The 10,085-nt window shown below is 37.8% G+C and overlaps 1 protein-coding gene across 1 annotated transcript; it reads right to left on the minus strand.

Annotated features, from left to right (window-relative positions):
* Nucleotides 1-402: 402 nt before the first annotated feature.
* LOC111344842 (elongator complex protein 5) lies at nt 403-10,069 on the minus strand. Its single transcript, XM_088731144.1, has 10 exons — nt 9,914-10,069; nt 9,735-9,795; nt 8,890-8,970; nt 8,632-8,682; nt 7,535-7,647; nt 3,717-3,839; nt 3,163-3,291; nt 2,466-2,527; nt 1,823-1,924; nt 403-815 (listed from the first exon to the last, which is right to left on the minus strand). Exons 1-10 carry the CDS (start codon nt 9,969-9,971, stop codon nt 606-608), a joined length of 990 nt encoding a protein of 329 aa, XP_088587270.1. The 5' UTR covers nt 9,972-10,069; the 3' UTR covers nt 403-605.
* Between the last annotated feature and the right edge of the window lie 16 nt (nt 10,070-10,085).

The raw sequence follows: 10,085 nt of genomic DNA on the forward strand, positions 1-10,085 counted from the left end.
TGTCACAGCTTTGTAATAGGACAGTACATGTTGTGTGGGTTTTGTCAAGCATTTTGCCAAGTTATTATTATTTTTTTTAACCTTTTACTCCCAGGATCTGGTTAGTTATTCTCCTTACTGTCTGCTGTAAAATTCTTGTGAGGTTGGTTGTGAGAATTTGGTATTGGGTCAACTAATAATCCCCTAAATTATATTTTTCTATATTCCCATCACTTGTACGCTCGATATTACATTGTCATCGTAAGGAGAAATTTTGTCTTGATCATTAGTAGGAGTTCAGGGGGTTAAAAACATGAACTTATTACAGGTGGCTCTAGAACTGATGTAATTAATAGATATTGTAGAAAGATTCATTAAAAATTGCACCAAAATAGACAAAGTGGAAACAGATATGCACTAACATTGATGTTTGAAGAGAGAGAAAAATTTTACTTTGATTCAGATACATGTAGACTAGATGAAGACTTAATTAAAAAATTTTTATGCTGGCAAATACATGCCCCCTGAGATATAAACTGCAGGCTATGCTGTAGCAAGTAAATTTTTCAGTAAGACTGTACACATAGGTTTTTCTGTTCTTTTCTTTTTTTTTTTATACAAATAAGTCAGATATTTAAATCTTCGTCAGGATCATCTTCATCAAAGTCATCTGCTTCGTCAGGTTGGTAGAACACTTTTCCTTCACCCACAGGGTTTACTGTGACCTCACTTCTCTTCTCTTCGTGGTACATGTAAGGAAGTTTCAGTTTAGAGCGAGCTTGGCACTCGTCATCTGTCAGCGTCAGATTGAATGTGAGATTTTGAGTTGGATCAACCTGAAAGAATACATCCAATTGAAAATAAAATAACAACTACAGTCTAAGAATCAAGAGCTTCTAGAGTTGGTGATCATTTCCTTTATTCTTGTGACCTTAACGTGTGTTTCAAGCAGGATACTGGTGGGAAGAATTTGGATATATCAACAAAGTTAAAATGGTAAATTGGCCACTGTAACGATTACAAAAGCTGACGTTTCGAGCGTTAGCCCTTCATCGGAGCGAATAGAGGAATTGTGGGTTGAGTGTGCTTTTAAAGGCAGAAAATGGAGCTGAAAACCGGCAGTCTAAATCCCACAGGGATCAACGAACGCTTTTCATTCCACTAATTTATTTGTGTTTTTCTTGTTGCCATGTTCCCACCAATAGCGTAGCTCCATTCTCTGCCTTTAAAAGCACACACAACCCACAATTCCTCTATTTGCTCCGACGAAGGGCTAACGCCCGAAACGTCACCTTTTGTAATCGTTATGGTGGCCAATTTACCATTTCAACTTGGTTGACATATCCAAATTATTTCGTTACCCCACCAACGCAGCCCCAGACAGTTTCTTTAGAAACTATCAGCCTTTACTGGTGGGAAGAATTACTTGTTCGCCATTCTCAGGATTAAAAATTCTAACACATCCTTGAATGACGGCAGCAAAGGAAATTACAATCAGCATCAAAATTAGTTGACACATCATGTTGAAAGAGATCTATTTATAATAAATGAAGAATAACTGTCCTGTTTCTATGACACTCTTTATCATTAACAGACCGCTCCCCCGTTCAATGTCTGCTAAAATCACAACACAACATTGTGTCAGGAGGAGAAGCGGAAGAACAGGTTAACTTAATGAGGGAAAAAGAGATAAAACTGAAGAAATAAGGAGTTGAAAAAATCAACGCGTCAACCCCTTTATCACTCCTTGTAGCTTCAAACTCACTATTTGTACCTCACATCACAAGAAAATGTCATCTTCTCTTAATACAAAAGAAAAATCTGTAAATTGTACAAGGCTCACCTCATTGACTGGTTCCATGACAGCTTTTGAGGAAGAACCATTCCAATCCTTTTCCTCGTGTTCTGTCAGTACATATTTATCATTCATGGAAAAGCTTTCAAACTGCAACCAGGATCAAATTTGAAATAAATAATACTCTCAACTTATTACAGGGAAAATAGAATTACAACTTATTCGTAATGTCAGTTAGGAGGAAAAACCTATCAAAGCATTGTTGGTAAAAGTTTGACAAACTGTCAGTAGCACTGTTAGATTTTCCAGAGTTCTGTTGCATCATTATTTACAAATACATGTACCACTATGTGTTCCTTCATTGGGGGATCAAATATGTCAATGTTTATCAACCAAAATATTCACAGTTACTGTAAGAAATACTTTTGCCAGAACATGATAATTTGCTTTTATCAACTGAGTTGTTACATAAGAATTTGCCACTGTAAAGGGATTCTGGAATTGATATTTCAAGCATTAGCTCTTCATCAGAGGGAATCAATTAGCTCTGATGCTCTAAACTTGAACTTTAAGATCCCTCTACTGCTGCTAATTCACTCTATCGACTGGGTTTATTGATAAACTCTATTCATCCTCTTGTAATACCCCCTGTGTATACCCATTACTCATTTCTTGGTAACACATTCTGTACCTTCTTTATCACTTTTCCAGTTTTCCTCTTGTGAAGAACTTTACACCAGCTCACTGACCGATCTGCAACACATTTTACCAGTGAAAAGATTGCACTTTTGAAAGGAATGTTTACATTATTAAACTTACCCGTGGTCTGAAATATCATTATGACAACTGTACATAATCACGAATCTACTACACTAAAAAAAAAAAGACATTTTGAATTTAAATTTGCTGCCATAATCCTTCACATCCTATTACATCAGTATGCATATTCTCCATACTGTTCTCTATACATTTCCTCAGTCACTGATGAGGAGAATTTTTTTAACTTGTAAATAACTAACTGGTTTGCCTCCGACCAGTTGGGATTCTTAACAATTTATGTTCAATTTCAATTATTTGTTTCTGTTGTTTATTGTGGGCCTCGTGGAAAGTAGCTTGTAGCTAAGTGTGGTGCCACATTAAAATTAGATATTTATTATTATTTTTTTTTTTATTTAACAATCAAGTGCCTCTTTAGTTGATGATCATTTCTTTAATTCTCCTGACCTTAATGTGTGATTGAAGAAATTAGATGCTTGTCACTCTTAAGGGTCAACCGGTTGAATTTTTTTGTTCAAACCTTGTTGATCTCCTCTGACCTAATTGGCTTAACTGCCCTTAAATACAGGTTTGAGCAAAGCTTTATTTATTTGATCAAAACATATTTTTACCAGGATCTTTCTCTTCCTTGTCCTGCGTAATCCAAAGAAGCGATGAAGCCAAGAAATTGATAGTATTTAAAGTATGGTCATCGTGGAGATCGGAATGGACTAAAGCAACAACTTGAGCGACTTGATAACCTGAGAAGACAATTTAACCAGGTCAAAAAAGTGTTCTTTACAAGTGAATCACTACAGCCATCCAATTTGATAAGCTGAATCATACAGGCATTTTGATTGGTTCTTATAATCTATCAGAATAACAATATTTTGCTTGCATTATTTTAAAAAGTTAAATAAATTCCATGCTGCTGTGGGTCTGTACAGTTTCTGTTAGTAATGGATCACAGCATGCCATAAAAAAACCCAAACACAAGAGCCTGCTTGCAGGCTAAACAGATGGTAAAGAGATGCTGTAGACAGTGGTAGACCACTGGTGACTGGTTTTTATTGAAAGCCCTCCCCTGTCAGTTCAGTGGCAGTATTACCCCCCCCCCCTTCCCAAATGGGACCTTGACAATCCAATACCACCCAGAATAGCTGCAAATTTTTCAAAGAATGATTACCTTGCTGTGAGTCTGAAGGGTTAGAGTACAGTTGATTTAGTAATGTACACACCACTGTTGAAGATTTCCACAGTAACAGCCTACTCAATGAATTGAATATGACAGCTACTTTCACTACATCACCTGGAAAATAAGAAGCCATAACACAACAGTGTAAGTCATTGAACAACAAAAGCCAACTTCAAAATGCACTCAGACTGCAACCTTTGTTTCTCTAGGAAAAGCAACATACATACATACATACATATAATTTTTGTTAAGGCAGGTCGGTTTGTGGCAACCCAAAGGCTGGTGTGGACCTGCCAGGAACTAAAAAGGAACTACTTAAATATATGGACAATTCTAAGGAAAAAGTAAAGAAATTTTAAGGACTTAAAAGTATAAAAAATCCGTTTGCTTTGATGTTATCACACAGGCCTCCTTTTCGAATTGAATGCGATCTAATGTCCTTGAGGCCTGTCTAAGTTTTTGTTTAAAAAGCTGTAGAGAGGAAGCATCCTTGATGGCTTTAGGCAGCAAATTCCATACAATGGGCCCTCTGTACCTTGCACTATTTCTACCAAGGTCACTGTTACACCGTACATGCGGAAAGTCATTAATACGCCTTAGATTATAATTACTATCAATGTTGCGTTTTGTGAAAAGGGCAGTAAGTTGATCAGGTAAACTATTATAATGTACTTGATACATTATAGAAGCGAGTCTACGTTTGTAAATGTAGCCTAATGATTTCCATTTAACTAGGTCAAGGACGTCAGAGTCAGGAGTTTCGCTGGGCAGTTTATGGATTAGTTTGGCTGCTTTCAAGTGTAAATGTTCCAATTCATTAAATGTAGATGGTGAACAGGACCCCCAAATAGCAATGCAGTATGTGATGCTTGGGACAATCCCTTTAAAATATATTTCTTCTAGTACACCTGATGGTAGGGCTTTGAGCTTTTTAAGGAATTTTAGCTTTCCTCCAAACTTGTAGTGCAGGGCTTTAACTTGCGGTTTCCAGTTCAGTTTATAATCAATTTCAACACCCAAGCAAGTAGATTTGGTGGTGAAGTAAATGTGAGAGTTTCCGAACATTAGGGGTCTCATTGGTCCGACAAAGACTTGACTGGAAATTAACATTGCCACGGTCTTACCAGTGTGAACAGTCAGGTGATTTTTACAGCACCACACTTTGAAGTCGTTTAATATTAAATTTAACGCATCAATGATTTCTTCGACTCCTTTCCCAAGGTAATAAATTGTGGTGTCGTCTGCAAACATATGAATGCACCCAGTTTCGGACGAGTTCGGTAAATCGTTGACATATATTGTGAAGAGTCTGGGACCCAGTAAAGAACCTTGTGGAATACCGATATCAATTTGTTGTAGCTTTGATCGTACACCGTTAACAGTAACATATTGGGATCTTTCATGAAGGTAGCTTGCGATCCATTCGAAGAACACACCAGACACACCTACATCGGACAATTTGTCTTTTAGGATGGTATGGTCGACGGTGTCGAACGCCTTCTTGAAGTCAACAAATAAAACTCCAACTTTGTAGCCATCATCGATTGCCTTTTTCCATGCTTCGGTCAGGTACAAGAGTAGTGATTCGGTGGAGACACCTTTCTTGAAACCCCACTGATTTGAGTGTATAAGTTCGTTTGTTACAAGGTGATAATCTAAGGAATCACAAACAATGCTCTCCAATATTTTGCTATTTAAATTAAGCATAGTCAGTGGTCGGTAATTGGCGCAGTCTGATTTGGTCCCCTTCTTAAATACTGGGATTACCTCTCCAATCTTCCAATTACTGGGGAAAATGCCACGTTGTATACTATTTTTGAAGATACTAAAAAGGCCTTCAAATAGTGACTCAGCTGCCTCGGCCATATCACGGGACATTATTTTGTCGGGACCACCTGTTTTTTGCTTGATGTGAGTTAACTTCAGCTTTATTTGTTCTTCGGAAAAGGACACTTGATCAAGGACATGTGGCACAGGGTTAATAGTTGCTGTAAGTTGGTTAATCGAGGAACCAGAGTCGTGATGGAATTTTTCAGCAAGCTTTATTCCAATATTCGCAAAGTAATTATTCATTTCCTCAGCCTTGTCGGAGTCGTTTGTCAGAATGGTACCGTCTCTATCTTGCACAGGAGGTATTGGCTTCCTCGCACTTTTACCTTGAGCCTTACTAACAACTTGCCAAAAATTTTTGCTGTTCTCAGCTTTTGCAAACTGCTCTCTCCAATAAGTGATTTCCGCGTCACGTATTTGTCTCTTGACGCGATTTCGAGTGGTTTTGTATAGGGACCAAGTATGCGTGTCTTTATTAGCCTTGTAGAGCTTGAGGAGACGATAGCGCTTGTTTTGTTCTTTCCTTATTTCGTTGGTTATCCATGGGAGTTTATTTTTCCTCATCTTCACTTGCCTGGTAGGGATATGGTCAGATACTATTCGCTGATAAAGATGTTGCCATGCCCAGACCTGATCATCAATATCGTCAAAGATCTCGCATACACTCCAAGGGGCGCTTTCGATGTCGTTTCTAAATTTCTGCTGGTTGAAAGATCTGTAATTATTTATGATTTTAATCATCAGGGGACTCTTTTCCTTTCTCATTCGCAGATTTGCATACACAAAGCTGTGATCAGATATTCCCAAGTGAGACACACCAGCCATAGTGATTTTCTCTGCGTGGCTAACAATTATCAGATCGATCAATGTTTGTGCTACATCAGAAATTCTGGTCGGTTCTTTTATGACACATTTCATTCCATATGATCTTAATATGCGCAGGAGACGTCTACCAAGATGAGATTCCGCATCTTCATACCTTTGAGGGGACAAGTCAGAGTTTAGGTCGCCCAAAATTACAATATTTTTTCGTGTAGACCAGATCTTCTCAAGCATAGTATTAAATGTGTCATAGAAGGAAAGATCGGTTGGCGGTCTGTACACACACGCAAATAGCCATGTTTGGGATTGGCATTGAACATTTATCCAAACACCTTCGATAGTGTTTGGGACTTGTATCTTATGCTCCTCGTATGCCGCTAGGGAGTCCTTATAGTACAATAGCACGCCGCCGCCATTCCTATCGCGATCGTTGCGAATAGTGAAATATCCCTCGATACTAATTTCCTCGTCAGTGATGTCATTTGCCAGCTTGGTCTCCGTTATAGCGAGTATGTCAAGGCTAGTTTTAATCAATAACAAATGTAACAATAACAAATGTTAATAACAAATGTTAAACAAATGTCAATAACAAATGTTAAACTTAACTGTTTAACCTCTCAGAGTGACTTGCATCTAATTTCTCCTTTCAGTATCACCCCTGAATCACACATTAAGGTCAGGAGAATAAAGGAAATGATCACTGACTACAGGAGGTTTGGATTATCAAACAAATTCTCCTTGTCAGCACCTTAGTAAATGTATAAAGAACAGTACGGAGGATACAAAAACTGATTTTAGGGTTCTGAAGGTTAAGGTCCGTATAATGCACAATCCTCGCAGTAGAGGGCGCTATTTATGCAATAGCGAAAATCAGACCTGAAAAAAATCAGGCCTGTACGGGATTCGAACCACTGACCTCTGCAATACTAGTGCAGCGCTCTACCAATTGAGCTAGCAAGCCAACTGGGAGCAGACCGTTAAGTTGATTCATAATAAACCCGTGATGATAAATATATGAACTTCATATATTCATCGTAACCAAGCTTAAGGTCACAAGAATAAGAAAATGATAAGCAACTAAAGAAGCTCTTTGACTGTTAAACAAATTCTCCTTGCAATTAGCATGATTGATTGTGGCAACCTTTAACAATCCTCACCAGACTTTGCTGCGGTATTCTGCACACAGTAACGAGCTATGTTGCTTTTCACCATCTGAGCCACGTCAGAGTCCTGATTTATAATAGTCACATGATTATTTTGATGATCAGTTCTGTGAAACATAAATTATCACAACATTGGTTTCAAATTTCCCCTTAAAAACCTCCACAACAAAGTCAAAATTGTATTGGACATGGGCAATCAATTAACCTTGAAATCTACAGAGGTGATTTGCATGCAACTTCTCCTTACAAAACCCATACATTATTGGGAAAACAAGTAGTGAGAATACTCAAACTTATCAGTTAGAAGTTATTCTCTCTATCTAATTAACACCAAATTGTTGAAGCTAATTTACAAGGAAATCTGTCGCAGCTGCATGAAGGGGAGGATTGACAATCCGATCTTGAGAGGTAAAGGGTTAAATACGAAGGTGCGCTATAAAAGGAGCCTTAGGTCCCACTGGACCATTTGTCGATCAACTGTCGTGTGATGTAGAACTCTTAGAGTCAAGTCAGCTTGAGCTACAGCTACTCCAAAGCAGTGAACAGCGGGCGCATTCCTCAAAATTGTTTTATGTCTTCATCAGAATACAATTATATTTGAGATTTGTATTTCCTTTCTCCAATGGAAGCTGTCTTTATTTGTGGGGGTAAATTTGAGATCGAAGTAGGTGGTTCGCACATTACCTCATGCCACCATGCTGGTGGCAGTAAACAATAGATATCTCATTAGTTCCTTTTGTTCGTCTACCAGCATTTAAATTTGACCCACACACATCAACGGTCAGTGACAAATGAGCCTTGGTCTTCCCAGGGAAGACTTCCCTATATAGCGCGCCTTCGTGTTTAAATATATGACCTTCTTTGGGAAAATGTATACTAACCATATTCCATTAAGCGTTAGAAAACTAGCGCATAGTGAACGGATAGCTAACGGATTTTCAGACATTCTAACGGTTTTTCCTAATGCTCAAACGGTTTGTCCTAACGCTCAAATGATTTGTCGTAACGCCTTAGGAATTGTTTTTCTGACATAGAATAAACTCAAAGCTTATGACTGTCCATAGTTGCCAAGTGATGTAAGAATGTCTTACCTTGTCAGATTCCATCCAAGAGGATCTGAAAAGCCATCATAGCAATAAATCCTAGGAATAAAAAAGAATTGAAGAGAATAATCTGGAATTCAAAACTTTAAAAAATGGAACATCTATCATACACTGAACATAACTTGCTTGTAAAATTTATTGGAAGATCATGAGTGAAGTTTGCTTTGATAACTTTCTACTACCAACCAAGATATCACAAGAATGACAGTGATAAAAAAAAGTCATGAAAATGTCTCCTCTATTGACCTTTCTTTCAAGAGTGAGTCAAATGAATCAACAAACTGCTGCGGTGGTACATCCCAGAGTATTAAATGCACATAGTCAGTCCTAGAAAAATCAGAAAAAAAGAGTGCTGAAATTGTTGATCATTCATCAAATACTAGAATCCACCCTCCAAATACTTTTAACTAACAAGACAGCTGTGAATGAAAAAGTCAGATTATTATGCAGAGAAATGCCACATAAGCTTTGAGAGCATCAATTACAAAAAAAGGTATTTGCTCTGATTCATTTTCCACTGGTCAAAATGCACCATGTCAATTATTCTGTAGATTCAAACCAGAGAATTTCTGTCCAGTCAAGGTCTTGAGGGAGCTAGAGCGAGACAGAAAGTAATGTCATCTGATTCTAAGCTCACCAAATTTTCATTTGAACAAGACTTTGTTGTTTTTGGAATTACTTGTCATTTTATATGCACACTTCCCTGGGTGGGTTCTCTACCCAGTATGAACCAGACTGAATTTTAAACATTCGCTCCGACAAAGGGCTAACGTTTGAAACGTCAGCTTTTGTAATCGTTACAGTGGCCAATTTGCCATTTCAACTTTGTTGATATATCCAAATTATTTTGTTACTTGCACCGACGCCGCCCCAAACAGTTTCTCTCGAAACTATCAGCCTTTATTCATTTGAATTTTAAACAAATCACCCTGCTATTCTTACACATTGGTTTGGAATTTTTTGTTTTTTTGTTTTTTTTTGATGAACTTAAGAGAAACTATGCACAATTACAGCATTGGTTCCATTATCAACTATGTTTAAGTATAACTGACCATCTTCTAGTTCACAATTTTCTACCTGGCAACATTTACCTCTCGAGCAACGACTTGACAAAACAACAGAGCAGAGGCTTACCATTTTGATTTACGCTATCTGGAAAAGAGTGATACAGATGGAAAATCGTTACTTAGAGCATCGCTGAGCTGGGCTCCATGCAAAATGAACCTCAACAAATTTTTAACTGTACCTGTTCAAACACTGAAAAACTCACCATGAATGAGAACAAGATGAGAATTTTCTTTTCCACTGATTATATCTCCTAAAAGCATTTTTTTCTATTGTTTTAATTTTTTTTTTAAGTGGACAAATAGAACTGTGGCGCAATGTCCACGCGAGCCGCCATTTTGGACGCAAAATTGGAGTAAACCTGGGACCAGACAGAG

This window comes from Stylophora pistillata, chromosome 8 (genome assembly GCF_964205215.1).
Source record: "Stylophora pistillata chromosome 8, jaStyPist1.2, whole genome shotgun sequence".
NCBI lineage: Eukaryota > Metazoa > Cnidaria > Anthozoa > Scleractinia > Pocilloporidae > Stylophora > Stylophora pistillata.

Excerpts from the sequence above, each read along its gene's own strand:
- LOC111344842 (XM_088731144.1), bottom strand. The coding sequence starts at position 9,971 with ATGCTTTTAGGAGATATAATCAGTGGAAAAGAAAATTCTCATCTTGTT. Across the intron at positions 3,840-7,534 it reads GAATACCGCAGCAAAGTCTG|GTGATGTAGTGAAAGTAGCT; the intron begins GTGAGGATTGTT and ends CTTATTTTCCAG. Across the intron at positions 3,292-3,716 it reads CCCTTCAGACTCACAGCAAG|GTTATCAAGTCGCTCAAGTT; the intron begins GTAATCATTCTT and ends TTGTCTTCTCAG.